The sequence below is a fragment of the Lottia gigantea genome, assembly GCF_000327385.1.
Source record: "Lottia gigantea unplaced genomic scaffold LOTGIsca_17, whole genome shotgun sequence".
NCBI classification, from domain to species: domain Eukaryota; kingdom Metazoa; phylum Mollusca; class Gastropoda; family Lottiidae; genus Lottia; species Lottia gigantea.
The window spans coordinates 1210024-1233375 of record NW_008708133.1 but is presented as its reverse complement, the minus strand read 5'-3'; the positions used below and the strand labels follow the sequence as shown (position 1 = coordinate 1233375).

General features: G+C 32.3%; 3 protein-coding genes across 3 annotated transcripts in view; 1 reads left to right on the top strand and 2 right to left on the bottom strand.

Moving 5' to 3' along the window:
* Positions 1–118: 118 nt before the first annotated feature.
* LOTGIDRAFT_231066 (hypothetical protein) lies at positions 119–4215 on the bottom strand (the record flags this gene model as incomplete). The annotated part of the gene is made up of 3 exons (XM_009051646.1): positions 119–189; positions 461–1143; positions 4121–4215. The coding sequence occupies 2 exons, from the start codon at positions 4213–4215 to the stop codon at positions 462–464; spliced, it is 777 nt and encodes a 258-aa protein (XP_009049894.1). The 3' UTR covers positions 119–189; position 461.
* A 2613-nt stretch (positions 4216–6828) lies between these two features.
* On the top strand, positions 6829–17203 carry LOTGIDRAFT_231065 (hypothetical protein). The gene is made up of 7 exons (XM_009051645.1): positions 6829–6960; positions 8202–8297; positions 8612–8789; positions 9741–11460; positions 11846–11947; positions 12340–12513; positions 17088–17203. The coding sequence occupies exons 1-3, from the start codon at positions 6876–6878 to the stop codon at positions 8785–8787; spliced, it is 357 nt and encodes a 118-aa protein (XP_009049893.1). The 5' UTR covers positions 6829–6875; the 3' UTR covers positions 8788–8789; positions 9741–11460; positions 11846–11947; positions 12340–12513; positions 17088–17203.
* Positions 17204–20159: 2956 nt separating this feature from the next.
* LOTGIDRAFT_113507 (hypothetical protein) overlaps positions 20160–23352 on the bottom strand; it is a gene marked incomplete at both ends in the record, with an annotated part of 6170 nt that continues 2977 nt past the window's right edge. The window contains 5 exons of the mRNA XM_009051644.1: positions 20160–20294; positions 20512–20652; positions 20995–21088; positions 21417–21472; positions 21641–21709. Of these exons, the coding sequence (XP_009049892.1) occupies positions 20160–20294; positions 20512–20652; positions 20995–21088; positions 21417–21472; positions 21641–21709 (495 nt within the window). The remainder of the gene's footprint in view (positions 20295–20511; positions 20653–20994; positions 21089–21416; positions 21473–21640; positions 21710–23352) is intronic.

The window sequence follows — 23352 nt, the reverse complement described above, 5'->3', positions numbered from 1 at the left end:
CGTACCAAGCCTTTTTCGCTGCAAGCAAAGTTGAAAACATAGCTTAGCTGATCATTAGGGAAAATACAGATTTAGTGATTACCCTGCCCCCTTTTTGTTTTGGTCAATGAAAACAATTGTTGTTAACAACTTTATTTAGAAAAACTGACCATCAGAAGGTTCTCCAAAATCTGCTTCCTTAATGTTGTCCTTAAAAGAAATAGCCATAAATTAAATGTGGAAGAAAAAAAAATAGATGAAATCACGTGATCATCACTTCATCACCTCCGTTCATCACCTTTTAAACTTGTAAAAAGACTAGATAAGATATTCTATGTCATATGCGATGAGGAATTGGGACACAAGGTGAAAGTCAGTCGACCTTACAGACAACATGTGTTACATATTGTATGCACAATATACTGGGGGAACATTTTAAGTTGACAAGAGCCAACGTACGTGTATAAGAAGGAATACCTACCTTAGTTTTTCATGTAGGTTTCTTCGAATTCTTTAGCATGTACAATGAAGGTTTTAGCTCCATTACACATAGATTTAACAAGACCATAGCCGAACATCTTTTTCTGTTCTACTTTAGACAAATTTTTCAAGAACTCGGCTTTGGCAGTCATGTTACCCATGAAGTCAGGCATATCACCCTCAAACATATCACCCATCGTGCTATCTTTACTGCCCTTGTCATCTTTATTATCAAACATCTTCTCAATACCCATTTCATTCTGGCATTTACATAATGCAAGGAAGGCATGCGTAATCATCATGGCGTTTTTGTGAGCGTCGGATGCCATCTTTTTTAGTACAACTCCAAAATCGCCGGATTCTTCCTTTTTCATGCCATCGTCTTGTTCTTCACTCTTCTTTTCTCCCATCTTGTTCATTTTCCATTTCATGAATTCTTCAAAAACATTCTTCTTGTGTTCCATTTCTTTCATTTTCTGGAGCTTGTCTTTGAAAAGGAGGAACTCTTGGAATTTATGTAGATACATCATTTGATCTTTCTTGTCTTTCATCTGCCATTTTTCATATTCGCTCATCATGCCCCCTTCTTTTTTCTCCCATGAGCCCATGTTGTCTTCGCCCAACATACCAGCAAATACCATGGGTACCACACACACAAGAAACAAAAAGGAATTCATGTTGAATCTGAAAACAGACAAAATGATATAAAAATATAACATGAAACATTGCTGTTGTTGCAGAAAAAGTATTTATTAAAGTTTCTGAGTATTTAATATTTTTGTGGTCTCCATCTTCCCGTACCACAGCCAGCATTCTTGAATTTTGAGGGGAGAGAAGGAAAGACTTTGAAATACAATGAACTATAATGGTATACCAAGTCTCAACGACCTACGAATAGAGGTGACCGCAGTGCTGAGGAAAAAGGAGTTTGATTCACAGTTTTTTCTGCGATACGCTGAAATCATATTCTCAAGAATGCAGACTCAAAAAACCTATCTATAAAAAATCTATAAAACCTGCTTTGAATCATTTAAATCGCTTTAACAAATTTTTATGGACCGGGAGCTTCAATATTAATGCTTTCAAAGTTCAAACAAAACATATCAAGTATATACAAAGAGCAAATAATGCTAAACATGAAAGAAAAATGCACTATGATAATTTGTATTGCTCATAGAAATTGTATTTTTCATCTGCCTAATCATGTAATTATCAATTTATGTTAGAAGTCTAAAAGTTAAGTATACTTACCGAGTAAAAACTGTCTAATAATTAAGATAGGGTCTTCAAGTTTAATAGAACTAGGGCGGATATTTGGGGTATTTATACCCTCTCTAACTGGTTTTCATTGTATAAATAAACAAAGACTAAAATATCTCTATGCAAACTCAGATGACAAGCACTTTTGGGGCTTTGTAATTTCATTAGACATCTAAACAAACTAGGTGGCCTTGGTCCTTTCGGATCTAAGGGCGTGTCAGATATGAACTTTTTATTGGGTAAAATTATTCTATAAATCGAAACCGCAGAATACTTAACCCGTGAGTCAAGCAAAACAAGAGTCATCGATAAATATAGTAAGATTGGCATAGCGTTGACACTTTAAGTACACGTTTAGGTACTTTAGTGCAAGCAATATCAACCCACGACTTTCCTTTTTATTCATTCAATCTTTATCATCATCTTTTATGCTTATGCTTCAACGATTAGTGCAACGATTGAAATTTTGGATCGAAACGTGACATCGTTGGGTTTATCCTATCAGATCTCAGAAAAAAAGCATGAATCTGATCAATGAACTCGATGAAAATTTTAATAAATCTTACACCTCTCGGCTACCAGAAAACTTGAAAAGGTTTAGAAATCTTCAATTATTTGCCGACAACATCCGGTCAAATTTGATTAAACAAGAACGCTCCACTTGTTTTGACACGCAAATACATCTTTTAAACTTTGCCGACAGTGGCCAATTGGATACATGGTCAATCTAAAACAATGAAACATGTTGGTATCAAATCTTGATCTCTCTTAATACTGATCGTGAAAGACGTCCTATCAAAACAAAAAGTTTCCAGGAATGAAATTCTTGTACCAGATCTATAGTGGACAATTGAATGAATCAATTAAATTTTTATTGATGTTTTTTTTCCTTCGGGGAGGAGGGAATTATACAAAGAAATACATACTTAAAGAAATGTAGTTCACATTAAGTTAGTTACTGAGGAACGAAAATCCACGTTTGAAAAACCTAATTTGATTGAGGTAAACAATTGATGTAATTCAAGTTCAATTTGAACAAAAATTCCCAATTATTTTCTTTCATTTGACTTTATATTGTACGATGATAATGGGGTAACTGCTTTCTCTTAATTTAAAACATTCTACAATTTCTATGCCTATGATGATTTCAATGAAGTATTTTCTATTGGCTTAGCCAAAATACGTCTTGATTCGGCTAAAGTGCATCAACATATGGTTTGTGAAAAGGCTACATTAGCTCTTACACAATTGTTCAATCAAGACTTTGTAAATCAACTATTTTTTGAATTTGAATTTCCAAGTTAGTATCTTGAATTTTCAAGCTAGTATGTTGAATTTTCAAGTTAGTATGTTGAATTTTCAAGTAAGTATGTTGAATTTAGTAACTTGAATTTTCAAGTTAGTATGTTGAATTTTCAAGTTAGTATGTTGAATTTTCAAGTTATTATCTTGAATTTTCAAGTTAGTAACTTGAATTTTCAAGTTAGTAACTTGAATTTTCAAGTTAGTAACTTGAATTTTCAAGTTATTATGTTGAATTTTCAAGTTAGTAACTCCTAACTCTTCTCCAGCCGACAACTGTCAAAATATCAATCAGAGGCTGGAATAGAGGCAGATGTTTCGGACTAGATACTATTATTACTCGATCATCGATGTGAGTGTATTTGACATCGTTCATGCATTGAATATAGTGTGTGACGCCTGTCTTACAGACGATAAAATAATCGGAGACAATTATTATCAAACTGATATTTGATATTAGATAACCTGTCGGCGAAACGATAATCTTGTCCTGGAAGCACGGGCACATGCGAGATTTTACTGAAGATTCGAGTCGGAGACAAAAATCTCCGACCAAGACCGCTCGTGAGATCGCACCTTTAGACCGCTCGTGAGACCGCATCTTTAGTAAACTAAGAAAAGAAGGTAATTTTGAAAGGTTGTTATAATTTCCAAATATTAGTCCTATATTAGATAAAATTAGAGTATTATGACGAAGAGAATGTAGGCTACTTTATAATACCTATCCTCAAGATAATTATTGTATTAATCATATATCTCTATTTACTCATCTTAGTCACGGACTTTTGATAGATATCATGTATCAAGACACGTTTAACCATGTTCTTAACAGTAACATCCGACGGGTTATGTTCAACATAAAAAAAACGCTTGAAATTGCTGTAAAATTAACGGGAACTCAAAATGACGGCACTGGCGAATAGCAACATCTCATCGTCAAAGTCGATACAGAATCTGCTCAAATTTGCAGATTGGGACCGCTCATGTTGATTAGATCAATCATTTAAATCCTTAGGTCAGTATTAAAGAATTAGATTTCTGTAAGTCTGCACACGTTTTAGCACGGAATCCCTCTTTCAGATAAAGGTAACTGACACACCTCGTTATTTTTTTATCTATAATTGCTTTCTTTAATTTGAGCATTTTACTTTCCCAACCTGTTAAAGAGTTAGACGATAGTCCAAACCATATCATGTAGCAATAATTAATGAAAATATTAATTTAAAAAATGAAAACATTGTGTAATTATAAATCTGGGCAGTATTTTCTTACCATAAGGTAGAATGAACATTACTAATCTAGTAGAAATCATATAAAATAGTGTGATTTAAGACAAAGAACATGCCTGAACATTAGATAACAATCAATCATTAAAGTTTGTTGTTTAAAATTGATCATTGATCTAACAATATGTAAAAAAAAACAATAGGTGTATTCGCTTGTCTATGATTGACGTTCAATCATTATTTCCTTCTAATGTATCATACTGACACTAACTTTACATAAAATCATCCACTTTTTCACCTTTAGTTCCTTTTCATTTTCAGGGTTTTCGCGTATATAAAAGTTTTTTGACAATAATCTCCCTATGCAATAAAACTTGTCTTGTATATCTGGTGGCCCAGAAAAATGATATCACTTTTCATTTCAGAATTATTCAGAAAGTATCACAAACAAGGACTATAATATTTTGCCCTTTTAAAGGGACAGGTGTGCCATTTTGGAGGTTGATTTTAGTCTTGAATATATGGAAATAGTCTTCAGAAGTACAAGAAATGTACGGAAATCAGATAATTCCTTTAAATATACTTCATACTAGGAATTTTACTCACTATTGCTATCTGTCTTGTCTCTATATCACAGAGTATCTAAAATTGACAAGTCGTCATTTTAACATTCAAACGATAATTCTTGACACACATGAATTTGAAGGCTCAAATTTCGATAGTGAGCTGTGAACACTGTTACTTATAAGCTCATATAAGTTTCTTAGACTGGTTTGGTCAAAAAATGGTCTACCTGTTCCTTTAATTATAGAGATTTTAGTCATCTTTTCACATATTTATAGCACTGAAATAACCTTCTTAACCTTTTTATATGCCTACATGAAAATTTCTTGTAAGCGCAATAAGGGATACAGTTTTTATCCGATTTTAATGAAACTTAGTATACATGTATATATTGATGTTATCTCGAATTTGGCTCATTTTGGTTGGTCATTGCACTTGACTTAGTTCAAATTCATCAAAACACGATAGAAGCTACAGTTTAAATCCGATCTTGATGAAACTTGGTATGCATGTATATATTGATAAGATCTTGATCAATTCGAATTTGGCTCATTTTCAATGAATAGTTTTTGAGTTATTGCCCTTGACTTAGTAGAAAGATTCTTGTAAACATGCTGGGGTCTACAGTTTTTATCAGATCTTAATGACACTTGGCTATGCATGTATAAATTGATAAGATCTCGGTTAATGGTGAATTTGGTTCATTTTCAATCAATGGGTTTTGAGTTATTTCCCTTGACTTAGTAAAAATGCACCAAATTTGACTTGTATTATGTGACCAACATTTTCAGGACAAACAATGCGAAAACACTTTAACATGTCAAAAATACCTTTCCGGTTACATCTAAGGGGTATGATTACATGTATGTATATCTCTACAAATCTATTCTTCAGTTCCTAGGTAAAGAATTTATAACAAGTAGTAGATTTTTAGTTGTATACATTTTATTTGTTAGATATACTCCAATTTCAAAATTCAGAAGGTAATATTTTCACAGACAAAGACTGCTATTTACTATGATTTTTAAAATTCCGAAAATCAAATATTAGACCTATTAATTATTTAAACTCTTTTCACCGCTTTTTACTGAACGTTTTTTTTTTTCTTTATTGCCGTCGATACGCTTACGTAAAGACTTTGATTCAAATGGGTTAGCTATGATTATACTTACCTAGCGATTGTGATAAAGATTTTGTATGACACTTATTTTTCGTCTAATTTTCTCAAAATCTAGATTAGGTTAAGATGCTGGTCTGCCCCAAAATATACTATGCTCCTACAATTTTGCAATAATCAATTAGATACACCGATATAAAATAAATACCGAGTGTTTCAGAACAGTTTCTCTGCGAGTGTTGAATATCTTGTGTGGCCGCCATCTGGCTGGACCACATCCTGCATTCTTGAGTGGTATAATTTTCATCAAATCACATGACACCAGAGAATTAAACTCCGATTTCCTGAGCTCATTGGTCACCTCGCATCGTCAAAGGTTATTCAGACTATAGGTATACCATCGATGTGGTTCAGGCCGATGACGGTCACACAAAATTAAATGCTCAAAAGAAACTTAAACGTATTCTGAATCCCTTTTGTTTTGCCCATATTTATATCAAATGAGGCCATGCTTAAACAAAAATTCCTAGAAGAAAACAAAAATCGAAATATTTTAGGAGAAAAGATGAAAAAACCCTGGGGCTAATTTAATTTCTATATTCTCAAAATTGCTATTTTATTTTGTTTTAAGTTTGATTAATTGATCTGTAGATCTATTTCTAGTATTTTTATTCTTTTTTTTTAAACCAGAATTGAAGAATGAGATCTCGAAGATGTTTTATAAAAAATTAAAATTCAACCTAGCAGAAGATATTATGACATGGTTTGATGAATGGTAGTTATAATTTATTATAATATTGAAATATTTCTATAAACGGTTGACTGTTTTACTACTGACGTCAATCTGAAACTTCATTTTTGTCGCCTATAAAAGGAGGGACCACTTATTGTATTCGTTTATGGGAATAATAGACCTATCACCAACAGGATCAAGACATAAACAAACCATGCAGACTTCTCCTTTGGTCTTTACAACAGTTATTACCATATTAATATGTGTATTTACAGTTGACAGTGCACCATTGAGTGAAGGTACGTTTGTCTTTTAGTGAAACTATTATCTTTTTGATAAATATGGTGTTTGATTTACAACTATCTGTCATAACAGTGGCTCAAAATTAGAGCAAGGGTTCCTTGATATGGCCAGGTTTCTATCAGATGTCAATGGTTAATTGTGGCAATAAATCATAAGTCATTGTTGTGTCGATGACTCAATATTGTAAAGGTATGACATGGTTACATGGATTGTCTGTTAGTTGTTTGTTCAGATATGCTTGTGAAAAGGATATTAGGGGTGACAATTGAAATATGACAGTAGGTTTCAGGACACGCCATAAACTAAGCACATTTTACACCACAACTTTGGAAAGACTATGAACTTACATTTCGAAGTACCTTAGTCTTAAAAAAAGGTTTTCAACTATTTCTCTGGTTCTAATGATTGTCGTTTTGATTATTATATCATAATACAGTCTCAATGGTAATTTAACGAATGAGCGCAATTTGACAACTTCCTGTTTTATTGTTATAATCGAACAACTTGCGTCATTCTCAAGTCAGTTTCTCCTTCCTGCTCCACAGAGAGAAACCTGGTTGAAAAGTAAGATTGTGCCTTGGGATCCATGTGGAAATTTTAAAATTGACTTGACATTAAACACACTGGAATTATTTAATTCGCCCACATTGGATTAAAGGCACATTTTACAATTCCACTTTGTTATTGAGGTTTGAAATCAAGACAAAAACAAAACAAGTTTGGAGTTGGACAGATCATGATTGCACGTGTATAATCACGTTGTCAGAATGTTGTGTATTTAAGGTATATAATAACGCTTTAGCTCAAACTGTCAAAATCTGTCCATTTTTAAGTCATGATATGTCATTATCATGATAATTTAATAACCATGAAATCATGCGATGTGAGCTTGAACTTCTTTTAGTATCATCTATGAATATATAATAAGGCTGAAATGTATATTCTGACCTGTGTATGATTTATTATTGGCTGTCTGTATTTATATAAACGCTTTAACCTTAAACAGAATCTAACATGTAACCAACAATATGCTGCTTCGTGTCTTTTGTCAAAACATGATAGATCGTGTTCGAAGTTAAAACTTTGAACTTACATAACATCAAAATTAACCCAGTGAACGTAAACACAAGTCACAAATCAATAAAACAAACATGAAATGATTCAGTGATCATGCTGGATCACATTGTCTAAAATTGTACCATTGCATAGTTTCAACCAGTAAATACTTTTGCTTCAGGTATTTTTGGTCAAACTGAATATAAAGGACAACGTAAATTCCAGAATGATTTTTTCTCAGAATTTTTCCCCAAGAGTCGACTCACAGATCCCAAGCGTAAGTATTTCTGTTGCGATAACAGACCTCGTATGAGGCCTTCATATGTCATCAGACGAAAAGTGGCATTTAAGAAAAAAACATTAATTCTATGAATGTTGTCAATCATGATCTGATGTTATGATCTGATGTTGCGTTGGACACGATATTTTCTTAAGTACTCATGGAATCAATATGCCTACTGTTTTGTAAGTTGTTGATATAACGGACGGTGATTTGGTGATGTACAAAACGGTACACAGGGTAATGTAATTCAAGTGAATCAGTCGTCTAAATTGGGAATTAAATCGTATTTTTCTGATCTTTAATCATAGTTTTACCAAAAAAGTCTGTAGTAGTTGTTGAACCACAGAAGAATTTTAATGCTTTACAAGACGCTGCTTGTACTATAACATATGACGGTGAATGTGTACCAGAAGCTCAAGCAATTTTACCTAAAAATATCTATTCAAGAACAATTTGTGGACCAGGTTGGGTTTGCTATGAATAGTGGTAAGTATTTCAAAATTCGCCCGTAGTTTATGCATATTGCTTAAAAACATGGAAATAATGGTCTCTTTTCTCTGACAAATTCAACCCCGATATATAAGACATCTATCGTTAGATTCATTTATATCGAGCGAATCCCACCGGTCAATTTTGATGGATAACGAAATAAGATGTTTGTAAAGTGATGAGCAGGAAGAAATTATTTAGGAAGTTAAATGCAACATGTTATTTTACCTTTAAATTGAGTCAATTATTAGTTGGGTTCATATTGCACCCAATAAACATTCACGTGTCTGATACAAACCTAGATAGCAATAATATTACGGTTTTTGGGGGTGTTTTTTTTCAGCCAAGTTGGTGGAAAACAGAAAATCCTTTCATATTATATATATTGAATTATTTATGTGCTTGATACAGACAAGTGAATAATTTGGAAATGTGTGGACATGCTGATTTAGATTTTGCTTAGTAAAAATCCTCTTGTAGCCGATCACAGAATGTCAAACGAAAAAATTAAAATAAAGTTTTGACTTCCTTGAACCCGAGACCATTCTGGACAGCATCCTGTTTGATGGCATACAACGCAAGCATCATGGGGAGGGTTGGGAGAGATCCAATAATATTTTGAAAATTATCGTTGATTTCCCTTGCATCTGAATTTATTGGATGGATTACCGGCACTGGTCCAAATATCTTACTATGGGTTCAAGACGATGCACTATGGCATCAGCCATCGCCTGAACCACGTTAGCTCAAGCGCTAAACAGTGGTAGCGCGAGTGGGGGGTATAGAAAGATGGTTGGACCCTAATCGTTATACTAACCATAGATGCACATGCAATTGGAGAATTGAAAGTTGAAAAATGGCCGCCGAACGTTCACGGCTTATGGGCCTACAAGTGAAATCTTATAATTTAAAGGTCGCTCAACTTGTTTTTTTTTTCTGTTTGAGAAGCTGCTAACAAAATCTGGAAATAGTAATGGTTTACCATTGCCACTATTAAAAAAACGGAAAATATGGTCTGATCTTGAAAGAAACGCAGAAAAAACAATAATACGGAGAAAAGCTTACAATAATTAAAAACTACATGGTTCCATGTGAGGATACAAAATGATGATTCAGTTGAAAAAAAGGAATATTGGTTTATTGTGTGGATAAACACAGGAACAATTCTGTGAAATACAGAGTATATTAAAGGTATTATATCATTTTAGGTCACAGATATAAAGTATATTGTACCTTTAGAGCAGGTTACATATAGTTCAAGTTTTATAGTGATATAATTCTACCAAACCCAACTTGAAAGTAACACCTTCATCATAAGTAACATTTCTTAATATTGGCGACCTTAAAACATTATACTATGTGTTAAAATTGTACAATGAAATCCTTAAAATCAACCGAAAAATATGGAATTAGACTTTTCATAATTGGACTTCTAATTTACTTAATCTTTCTTTGATTCCAAATTTATCATGGTGTTTGAGTATTGACTAAGAAATAGTTATTCCTTATAAAAAAAATAAGCTAAAATATAATAAGATTATAGATTATGAAGCATTATCTGAGAAATCGTACCTTCGTAAATTAATAAAATGGCTTTAATGCTAGCTGCAAGACAATACTATTATAGATCTGAATTCTTTATTTAAGACATGAACATATATATACATTACTCTAGTCTTGATAATCAGAAATAAGTTATCTTATCCCATTATACCACTGCCATAACTTTGTCTGTATAGTCGTTCAAACTACTCTTAAGGATGATTCAGGAGTAAGAAAACTTTATCATAATGTGCAAGTTCTCATTAATAAAAAATACTCGGTGTATAATTATAATGCTGTTTGGTGTTTTTTATGTTCTCTCAATGCTCTCTTTTCTTATCTCATGTCTGTTATATATTTCAAATAAGGTTTACAAATATTGAGCAATATATATTAATTCTGATTTAAGTATAAAAAGTTACATGATATTTTCCATTCTACACCAGTTTCATGAGTACAGAAGAAAATAACTTTAAAGTTGACAATAATATGTTTCATATCACAAAAAAAAAATTTATAGACAAGATAGCTAAAGCACCATAAACCATAAAAAATGTAATAAAGAAAAAAATTCAACAAAACAAAACTAATACTTTAAATTTAACTTTGATCAATCAATTCAACGTTACCAAGGCACAATATGATTTCAAGAGAGATAGAACAGATTATAAAACATTGCCAATCAAATATACAGACCATTGGCCCACAGCTATATTTGCTACAGTCAATTCATCTAGGAATCTTTATTTATTGTGTGGAATGATGGCAAGGTTTTAGTAATACAGTATATTAATGTTACTGAATATTACATCTAGAGTGTAACAAGCATATTATATAAAAGAAATGGTTTGGACTAGTAAAACTTTCAAGTAATATTTACACCAACAGTTATTGATGTGATTGATGTGATTTTTTTGTCCACCAGTTCGCAAACACTGTACCAAAACTTAGTTTGTGATATCAGCCTTTGCAATACAAAAAACAAAATATAATAACAGGCAGTACAATATAAACAGTTCACATAATGAAATATTATAATATAATAAAATATAAAAGAAAATACTCTGTGATATCAAAAGTTTCTCCTTTTACCATTGGAACACAATTTCATTACTTGTATTATTATCTGAAATAGAAAGGAGAATTAAACCTTTTCTACATTGAAAATATACAATTAGTTGATAACACAAATTCTAGCCAATTGCTACTAACATATTCAAATAGATTAACCCTATGTTTGGAATTACACTATGAGGACTTGTCTCATTTTTGTAAGTGAAGGGAAATAACTCCAGAATAAGGCTAGCAGTAATTTTATTCATTTGGATCGAGGATAAGTATCACAACAGTTTCTTTTGTGCCCGATTAATTTAAACACATAAGGTTTTTGTTCCTAAATATTTCTCACATGTGGCTCACAAGGAAAGTTAGAAGAATACAGTCACAAAATATTTACTTCATCACCAGCTAATGAAGCTATTATATTTTGTTTTCTATGTGTAAGTACTAACCGTAATCAAAAGATGTTGAGCTATAACAGGTTTTCATTTCTGGACGTGTAAAAATTCTAACACTCTTTCATCTTCAACAGCCTCTTGAAATGCTGGATAATCCTTGAAAATCAAATGTTACTAATTATAGAAATAAAAACACTAAATAAGTAATTAGCTCAACCTTTTTAGAATGTTTTTAATAGTCAAGTAGTTGCAAGTATATAGATTCTAAGACAATGGCCAGGTGCACCCACATTACCAAGCAATTGGTAGAAATTTCAGTTATGTAACAGCTTGTCAGACAAGGTAACATAATGTCCACTGGCAGCTTTGTTTATATTAGAACATTTGGCAGAACAACAACCATCACCAGAATAAAATATTCAACGTCTATTCAACAGTTTTCAGAACTTTTTAGTTTTTGATATGGCTCTCTTCTTTGGTAATTAATATTCAAATCTGCAACAAACTGTTTATAACTACCGGCACTGAAAGAGATCAATCATACTTACTCCACAATATATCTCTCCATTAAAGATTTGTGGTGGTAGGGCATCAGGCTTGTTGGCTTTACCTCTCATTTCATCTTTTAGACCACCACTCATATCACTTGATATATCAATAAACTTGAAGGGTAATTTTTTACTAGTTAAAACCGTCTCTATATGGTTCTGTTGTGTTGCAACCTATAAACAACAATAACCATTTGTAATCAAGCATTCATTATAACCAAAATGGTTTTAAAGGAGTTAATTTCCTTTTCTCCTAATTTCTGAGTTGACTGGTTGAAATTCCTCAAAAATGTCTATAGCTAATTAGACAGTATTTTGACTTGAATACGAGAATTATAACATATTAGATATTAGTGTACAAAGGCCTCAAGGAACTTATGACCAAAGGGGATGTGGTTTGAATAGATAGATATTATTGTCAGTCTGTCGGCTGCCGTGTAGACCTATTAGTCAAGAGCATTTATTAATCATTTCTTTAAAAAAGAAATTTCTATACATGTACAATAAGGTTTCATTTGTCTCATCATAATTTGTACAGCACAGATTGTTTATACTGGACAATATAACAGACATAAGTATGAACCTTCACAGCAGGAAGTGTTTTATTTCCCTTGCAGGACAACAGTAAACATATACACCAATAGAGAAAGAGGAACATACTTAACCCATTCACAACAGTGCTTAATGGGTTACTTATCTTTGAACCTTTAAGTTTTGTTAATGGCATATAGAGAATCAAATCAAAAGTCAGAAAGAAAAATTAAAGCATACTTAACTAAAACCACACGAGGCACAGAGTGGGACTTTGCAAATGTAGCAAAATGCAAAAGACCCTGAAAAAATCAACCTTCCACGATAATTAGATCAAGCGCAAGAACAGTCTAAAGTTATTTTCATTTTTTTACAAGATTTTTATACCGGAAGTGGACGTCAGACCTCACAAATGAAAGTATCAATGATCTTTGATCTTGCAAAGGAGAAGGCCTAAAAAGGTCAAGATCAAGAGATATAGATATATATTCAAAATATTACGTGATGTTCCAAATGTCAAGTTCCTACATAATAGAGGTCAAAAGATAAAGGTCACCAAATGTCAACAAAGGTCAAAATCGAAAAATGAAAATATCCAAATGTTAAAACCCGTTCCTTTTTTGAAACTATAAAGCTGAAACAACTGAGCTATTAATACATACTGGCCAAAAGGATGAGGTAATTGTGTGCAAAGTCTCTTTTTTGAACAAACGCATCCTATGCGAGTTATGCTCCAGCCCCAAAATGTAAACAATTAGAAATTCAACCCGGATGTGCCACGCCCACATAAGTTTTTTTGTCATAGGTTAATTCATATTCAAAGTGTAGTTATATTCCAAATATCAAGGTTCTACATCAAATAGATCATAAGATATACATACACTAAGCTCAAAAAGTCGCAAATATTGTAAAAAAAAAAACTCAAATTTGAAAAAATCACGAATTTCAATTTTGCTTTAAAATAACGATTGTTATATATCTATGTAAAGTGCACGAGAAGCACATTAGGAGACTTACTTTCTAGGTTAATTAGGTCACGTGCTAGAGCAGTCCAAAGTTGCAAATTTGGATGTTTTTGGACAGCTATAAAAGCGAAAGTAGACGTCAGAGGTCAAATATGAGAGCATAAACTACTAGACAACGTCAATGACCTTTGACCCAATAAAGGTCAAAGTCATCAAAGGTCAAGGTCAAAAATTGAAAATTTTGAATTTCCAAAACCTGTTCCTTTTTTTGAACTAAGAAGCGGAAACAACCGAACTTCTAAGACAAAGTGGCTCAATTCATGAGATAATTGTATGCAAAGTTCCATTTTGAACAAACGTATACTTTGCGAGTTATGCTCCTGGCCAAAAATATCAATAATGAGTAATATTACCCGGATGTGCCACGCCCACCTTAATTTTTTTGCATAGGGTAATTGATATTCCAAATGTTATGTTGTGTTTCAAATTTCAAGCTTCTACATTATTCAAGTCAAAAGATATAGGTCAACAAATGTCAACAAAGGTCAAAATCGAAAAATGAAAATATCCAAATGTTAAAACCCGTTCCTTTTTTGGAACTATAAAGCTGAAACAACAGAGCTGTTAACACAAACTGGCCAAAAGGATGAGGTAATTGTGTGCAAAGTCCCTTTTTTAACAAACGTATCCTATGCGAGTTATGCCCCAGCCCGAAAATGTAAACGAGCAGTAATTCAACCTGGATGTGCCACGCCCACCCCAATTTTTTTGCCATAGGTGAATTCATATTCAAAGTGTCTAGTTGTATTCCAAATATCAAGGTTCTCCATAAAATAGGTCATAAGATATACATACACCAAGATCAAAAAGACACAAAAATGGTAAAACAAAACTCAAATTTGAAAAAATCACGAATTTCAATTTTGCTTTAAAAAAGCAATTGTTCTGTATCTATGTAAAGTGCATGAGAAGAACATTAGGAAACCGAAAAAATTAGGTTAATTAGGTCACGTGTTAGAGCAGTCCAAAGTTGCGAATTTGGCTTTTTACGGATAGCTATAAAACCGGAAGTACATGTCTGGGGTCAAAGGTCAAAGTATCAAATGATAGGCAAGGTCAATGACCTTTGACCCTATAAAGGTCAAGGTCATCAAAGGTCAAGGTCACGAGATACAAGCCTTCAAAAATTGAAAAAATTCGACCGGAAGTTGCAAAAAAGCAAAAGTCAAATTCAAAAATCCATTCCCAACATTTTTGTCACCATCGACTAAAGTATACGCCAACATAAAAATTTGACCAATCCCATTCTCCCCCGAAGCCCCATTTTGAGTTTTATTAAAAAGTATCAAATCAAGATGGCGCCCGAAGTATTTTTTTCGGACTAAATTTTATTTTAAAATCGGCCATGGAATTAAGATTAATAACGATATACATAATTTCGTTGAAATATTTCAATCACACCGGAAGTTATTCAACCGGAAGTGAAAATCGATTTTCCACTTTAACCGGAAGTGACGCAAAAATTTTGAATACGTCAAATTGTTTACATTAGTGACATGCATCTTTTATCAAAATTTCAGATTAATCCGAAAAAAACGGAATAATGGTCCAAAAATTTCGAAAATTGGCCAAAAAAATGTATGCTACGAATTTTCGAAATTTGAAATTTTTTAACTCATATCACATCGGAATTTAGTCACAGATTCCAAAAATGAAGACCCGAGCAAAATTGGCCCAAAAATGTGGCTTCCAGGGTCAAAAAACCCGTTTTTGCACATGTTGAACTATGGCATTTCCGGTTTTGCAAAAATGTTCCAAAATACACTTAAGGAACACGTCGCCACAACAGAAGGTCTAGAGAAGTTGAATGGTTACTGCAACTACTGCAGTCTAGGCTCAGGAAGGTGTGTAAATTTCGAAAAAAAAAAAAAAAAAAAAAAGAATTCACATTTCGATAACAATAAGCAATTGTCGTCAAGAAGATTGCCACAAATTTTGAAAGATCAAAACTATAATAGAAAGTACATGGAAACCACTATTTTCGGCTATCAATGACTTAATTCAACAACGGATTAGATTCATTCACATTATGCTAGTTTCGAAAAGTGGATCAAATGTAGTTGTTCCAAGTTTCTACCATATGCAAGACCTCCTTAAGTTGTAATATGATGCTTACTTCGATTTTTTAATTTGCTTTAACAATTGTTTATATCATTTTAGAGCAAATTGAACAGTAATTAATAAATAATGTTTGTGTTTTAATATAATTAAATATTCAATAAATCAGGCATAAAATTAAATCAAAATAATGTATATTGATCAAACCTACATATTGTCTACAACCTATATAGCAACAATAAATTTGATCATTAATTTTTAACACCTGACAATTACAGAGAAACCTCAATATCAAGGGTGTGGATGTATTGGAAAATGATTCATTGAGAATTTTATAAAACAGGACTGTCTTGTCTGACTGCCTTAAACACTCAAATCATATATCATACTGAATTATATCAGTCTAGCTTACTAGGCTGAATACTACTTTCTAATTCATTAACAGACAATAAAGTAACTAAGTTAGGCCTATGATAAAAAAAATATGCTGATATAACCTACGGTACTAAATAAAAATTCCTAGCAATGAATGATGGACATAATAGCGCTTAGGGAGAGAGCACTTTATTCAACAAAATGCAAACAGCAGCTGTAATTTGAAATAAACATTCTATTGTACTACATTATTACAGATTTGAAGTCCATACTCATATTGGCAGAGTGTGGATCAGTCTCTGACTCTGATTAGCATCAATAATGCCCCCTATTATTCAATGCCTATTGTCAGTCGGGTCATAGTCGGAGTTTGTAGTGAAATATAATTATATTAAACTTAAAAAGTAAGGTAAGGCCGAGTTTGTAATGAAAAGTGGGACGAGTTTGTTATGAAAAGTGGGCCGGGTTTGCCGTGAAATATTTTTGAGAAAAAAAGTGCGCAGAATTTGCAGTGGGCTGAGTTTGTTTTGGTCCGAGTTGTCCTGATTCAACTGAAACAAACTTGCATGCAGATCTGATCAAATCATGAATAACATTGCCAAATTCAACCCTACTTTCAATTTATTTCCTTGTCCCAGTTTGAAGTTAGGCCTATTGTCTCATTCAACCACTTGAGTGACAGGCACGCCTCACATCTAGCTGCTTCGCACTTAGTCATATACTGGACTACATAAGTTAATTTCCGTATCGGTTACTTACATTAGAATTGGATGATATAGTAGTTCCATAAACTCTGATAGCTGCTTCTGAACTCATTTCGTAAATTAAATTTTTGTCACAAATCTAATAAAAAGCCTATGCCTCCTGTCTAACCATTAGTCAATCCGGAAGTGGGCTATTCTATTCTTAGTTTGTAGGGAAACATTCAGGACATGGACGAGTACATTATTATGTCAAAGTACAAAAATATTAAATAGTTGTCATTTAGCATAGTTAAAAAATATATTATGTTAGTTCAATTATATGCATTGTTCAGACTATAAGTTATCTCTGTTGCGACTTAAGCCTAAGTAAGTATAGGGATGCGAGATGCCTTGTTGAGCGTTGTTATTTTTCTACAATTTTTTGTTTGTCTACTTTTGAATACTTTCAATAGGAATAGAATTATTTGTTAGAGTGTAGGCCATAACTGTCCGAAAATGCGCTTTGATTAAAAAAAAAATATGGCATGGCTTAGATAAGCGGTATCAACGCGCATCGTCTGTTTACACACAAAATGAGTCAGTTGGTGTTTTTGAACCACTGATGATTATCTACTAAATGCTTTATAACATCTATACCTTGGTTAATCTATATATTCCAAGGTTCAGACTATTCCGAAGTTTGACTTATGAGTAACATGAGTTTTATAGGGATTTATTAGAAGCTCTTTAGCTATTGCATAATGTTTTTGTATTACATTCATACTTTCTAATTGCGCCTTTCTGATAACCCATCCCGCATCTGTTGATTCTATCATTCCAGAAAGCTTGACGCAATGAAAACAACAATTCATTATTACCTACTATGGCCAATGGCTTAATCGATCAAAAGCTAGAAAACATTTGTAACGACTTTTTCACAGCGTTACATTTTGGAGTCTTTATTTGGTTTCAAGGAACAAACTTTTATCAAAATATTATATCTGTATTATAGACTGACGCCGAGAAATACTTGTACTAGTAGGAATTCAGCTAAGAAAGTATTAGAAATACACGAATTAGAGTCACATATCTTCTGAGATATCAACTTATTAATAAGCCAATGATTAGCCTACTTATCAAAAAATACATGAAAACTTACTTTTTTCATGAAAGTAACTGAAGTTATGTAGACAATAACCGTCATGTTTCTTCTTTGTTGTACTGTCTGGCAGTATATAAAGTCACGTGACCAAATATATCAGTAGCAGAGATATGGTGGAACCGGCTCCAATTTCATCAGAACTCTATTCCAGCTGGCCCAACATACTAATATACATGTTCCAGGGTTCAAGACTACAATTATCTGTGTAATTTATGTTCTTGTACGAAATGTACTTTTAAGATAAACAACATCATTGCCTGAATATGATAACTCTAAGCGCATTTAATAATGTTGAGTCGATTTTCCATCCTTAATATATCATAAATTTTCGAAGTTCTTCTACGTAAAACACGACAGGTTTTATGATAAATAAAATCCCGATTCTCAAGGGGCTTGCCCCTAGGGAAAGGATTTTAAATATCTTTAAAAAAAAAAACGAGGGAAAAATGTTGTATCTGACTTATGAACCTCTAATATGCTAGGAAACTTTACAGCCTATGCAAAATAGTTTCGTGAGTATATGAAGAAAATATAACGAATCAAGACAATGGGCCATTCTTACACACAATACAAAATGAAAGACAAACGGTCGCTTGAACCCAACTTACATCTGAGAATGTCTGTGTATGGACGTGACCAGCATAATCTCTACCAAATCATTCTCGGGGAAAGAGCAGATTTCTGCCAAAAAAGGAGTGCAATTCTTATCTACAAACGTGGTCAACCATTGAGCTAGACTATACATTTGATAAGGCGTTCTGGGGTCTTACATGCATTGTAAATACCGGGATTTACATTGTAATATCGTGGAAATTGATAAGTAATAATGGCAAGATGTCACAAGAGGGTTATACTATGAACTCTCTTCTACTGGTATCTAGTGACGTGCACAGCTGCTGGATGGTAATCGTAGAATATGTCAGACATTTGTTATGTTGAATAGGGCCTGAGCAAGAGTGTAGTTATATCAGAAAAATCTTGCTATCCAGGCCACGATTTTGTAAAACGTTCTTCTATGATACGGTACTTCTTATTCTGTAGTAAAGAAACTTTTCCTTGTCAAATATAGGTTGGCTAGTCAAAGCCCAATCTGGACTGGACAAATCATCTCATGCCGCTGACATATCCTTCAGATACAAATATCAAAGCTATCACAATCTCACTATAACATAGATTCTGATAAAACCTTTTAACATATATCTGTGGATCAAATGAATAATTACATCGTTGTAGTTAATTATGTAGATTGATGCTTGTGATAGAAGAAACATTTGATTTAAATTCATGGTCAATAATTCATTCCTATTGTGAGTTTCAACTGTTATAGAAACACATTAACTTGCAATTTGCAACTTCCAAAGTTAGTGGATCACTTCAAATGTTGCTAACTGTCCAACTCCTACTTGATCTTCAAGTATTTACATAAACATAATCATAATCCATTAAACTATAGATTCTATGAGGGCTTCTCTGAGGAACGGGTGAATATGGATGCTGACATGACACTCACAAGGAGATGTGGGCATATAAAAACTGATGTATGGTAGTTTCATTACCAGTTAATTCAACTTTGGCAGTGTGTCTTACTTGTATGGACACACATGGTGTAATTCAGAAGACAGCATAAAGAAATCTTTGATTAACATATTCAATTTAATTTTATGTACAATATCATCACACCAACTGTCCATTTCTCATACAATAAGTGAAGAAAAACTGTACAGTAATTTCACCCAAACTGTTCATTACTTTTAGTAAGATTATTTAAAACCAAAGATTTAAGACCTCACTGGGTCCACTGAAAAAATGATAGTAATACATCTAAATTTCAGTTAAGAAAAAAGTAAAAATATAATATCATTGCAAATTGTAAAGGCTCCCGAAAAAGGCACTTATTTTTACCAACTTAAAATTTTCCTATTCATCATAAAGATGTTCTTTCTTTGACATAGAAAGTAACACAAATGTTTGAATTGTACAGAAATATTATGAGTTCATCTTGATTTTAAGACTACACATATGGTTATGACTTGGAATAGCTACAGCTCCTGCAACAGCAATACCAATTGTATCACCTAGAGAAGCAGCTCCTAAACTAAACTCTCTATGTTCTGCTGGAATCTGAAAAGACAGTTAAACATGCATAAAAATATATATGATCATTAGAGGCCTAAATCATTGCAGAGATTTAACCAAGAATTAAGTATGAAATCTTAATTTAAAATCTTAATTTAAAATAAGAAAACTTCTGGCCCAGTCTGTGCTTTAAAGAATGGACCAATGGGTGTCACTGAGCCATATCCACCTAGTTATAAGGCATGAAATTATTAATGATTACCTCTATAGACATTCTATAGAATGTATTTACATAAGCTGCTCCTCCCAACAGGCCTTCAAATAATACTATAGCAAATATGATCCAAACATTTGGAATATATCTATAGAAGACTTGACTTAGTAACACTGCCATATTGACTAACTGAAATCAAAAGTACTTGTATTTTACTTAGTACAAGAATGAGTTTTGAATCTCATAATCATCATCATCACCTCTCATTAGCCCCAAATCTCGTAATAAGAAACCCACGATTCTCATGATTATATTGCCAAAAGGCTCGTGATTTTATAGCCATCAGGCTCATAATTATATAGCCACAAGGCTCATGATTATAAACCCATATATCTAATGATTATGTATCCAGAAAAAAATTAATTCCCAAATCCTCAAATTTCAAATTTAATAAACCTCAGCCTAAATAAGGTTGGATGACTGTAATTGGTAGGTCTGTATGCTGTAATTTTCAAAATATGAAAAGTTTACCTGTAATAATGGTAGTATCCATAATTTTTTTATTTGTAATAAATTTACAGATGATCTAGATAAAAAAACACCAATTTGATAATCCACTTGATACCTGCATATTAAATAAAATCACTGAGCAATACACATCGTCAAAAACAAAACATCAATTACAGTATATCTATAAGCAGAATTTCAATGAAGATTATTAAAAGTATATGATACAGCATATATACATGACAGAAAAGTTCATATGAAATCAGTCACAAAGTGAACAGATCAAAAAGACAATGGAACAGAGTATGTAAATACAGAATATGTAAGTGAGAAAAAAACTGGGGGTAAAATTAGGTAAAGTGGAGAATTTAGTTGGGTACATACATGTGTACAGGTCAAGAAAAAAAATCTGGAGATTTGCCTTGGTTACATGAAATTTCACTTACCATCTATACTGCTCTTTTTTTTCTATCCATATGTTATTAAAGTACAATAATTCATGCTGAAATAAATCAAAAACATCAATTAAAGATCATTCTTGACAAAAAATTACTTTCGTATGAAGTAGTTTCTTTTAAAAGTGCAACTTAAGTCCAAATGAGAATTGGGTAGTCATTTGCAATGATTCATAAAATAAGATGCAGATGATAATATATTCTGAAATACTTACCAAACCTTGATTAATAAAATATTCAGCAAAATAAACAGTTGTTAATGGAATCATATATTTCAACAATGGCTAAAACAGAAACAACATTCCATTAATGAGTGCCTAATGTGTATAATAAATACTGGTAACAGAAAACATGATGGGAGTAATACATTAATGTCACAAATTACATTTAAGGTTGGTATTTGCAATAATGATATTATAATTACAATCTGGTCACACCTTTCTGAAATTATAATAACAACAAACACCAGACAGTAAAACAAAATGTTGCAGTTTTAAATAAGTGTTCCCAAAACTCGTAAATCGAATAACCGTTTTACAATAAAACTAATACCTACCAACATGAGACGTAATTTTTCTTTCAATGTTAATTGAACTGTTTTTCTTTCTGATCCAAATGTAAAAAAAAGTCAATTAAATATATCTAAGCACTAAGTTTCTAGTTATAGATTGTTAATTGTAGAGTGTAAGTAAAGTAAATTGAAAGGAATATGGTCATTTAAATATTTTCTATACCAACTAATAGAGTTAAATTTTTATCACTTCTCAGAACTACAATTTTACACAATAAATTGAACTAAATAATGAAATTAATCATTATATTTCTGCATATTCTGAAATTAATACCCTGAAGACTTACAAAATATGGAACCAATTAAAACAAAATACAAAACAAATAGTGACAAAATAAAGTCTTAATTTGAAACGATCAAATTTAGCAATTAAAATTATTGTTCATACTTTTATTATCAGCTATAATTCTTTGTATGTTAGCTACAAAGCAATAAATTTATTCTGGATGGATAAATTGCTGCCATAGACGAATTGGTAAAAGCCAATCAACTAGCACAGCAATTAACTAATCATATATAATTGCAGATAGATCTACTTTAAACTGGTTTAAAAAAGATTCTATAATGATATGAGATAAAGCAGAGCTGGGTAAAAATCACATTAAGAACACATTAGTGTTAAAATATATTTGGGTGGTATGCAAAAGCGCCATGGTAATGTATATATTATGGGATATAAGTAACCTTGTGATAATTCAGATATATCATTTATTTTACTAATATATCCATTGGTTGTTAGTTTATTAGTATTAACATCGATAGTCTTGTCAAGTTCAAATCCTTTGTTGTTTTTTCCTACATCAAGTGATTTTAACGAAACACCACGAATTGAAGGAGACTTTCGTCTGGGGCTGATACAGCATAAGCCTGAATAAGGATTGATTGGAATAATGATAATATGAATATGTTCCACAATACTTAGGTCAGTCTACTGAATAAATTATTGCGCTTACTGCTATATCAGTCATTTTAACAGTGGGTTTGTTTTGCCGCATTGCCCAAACTTGCCGCATCGTGCCCAACTGCAGAAAAGCGACTTGTAAAATGAAACTAAAGGTTTCTGATAAAATCAGGAATGGTCATTTGTTCCATATGTAACGAAATATTTTAATCTATTGTCCCGCATCGATTTTCTTTTTATTTATAATTTGGACCTGTTGGGATAATCGAAACTAGTTTTATGGTCAAATCTGGAAGAAAATAAATACCTAATAGACTACAAACGATTAGAACCGTAATACACAATAAATAAAATTGGTTATAACTTGCAAGAGTTATGTCCCTCTACTGCATGCCTATAACGTCACACACGTGCTAAATTATAGGGCACATCTAAAACGAGAAGTTTAAATTTTT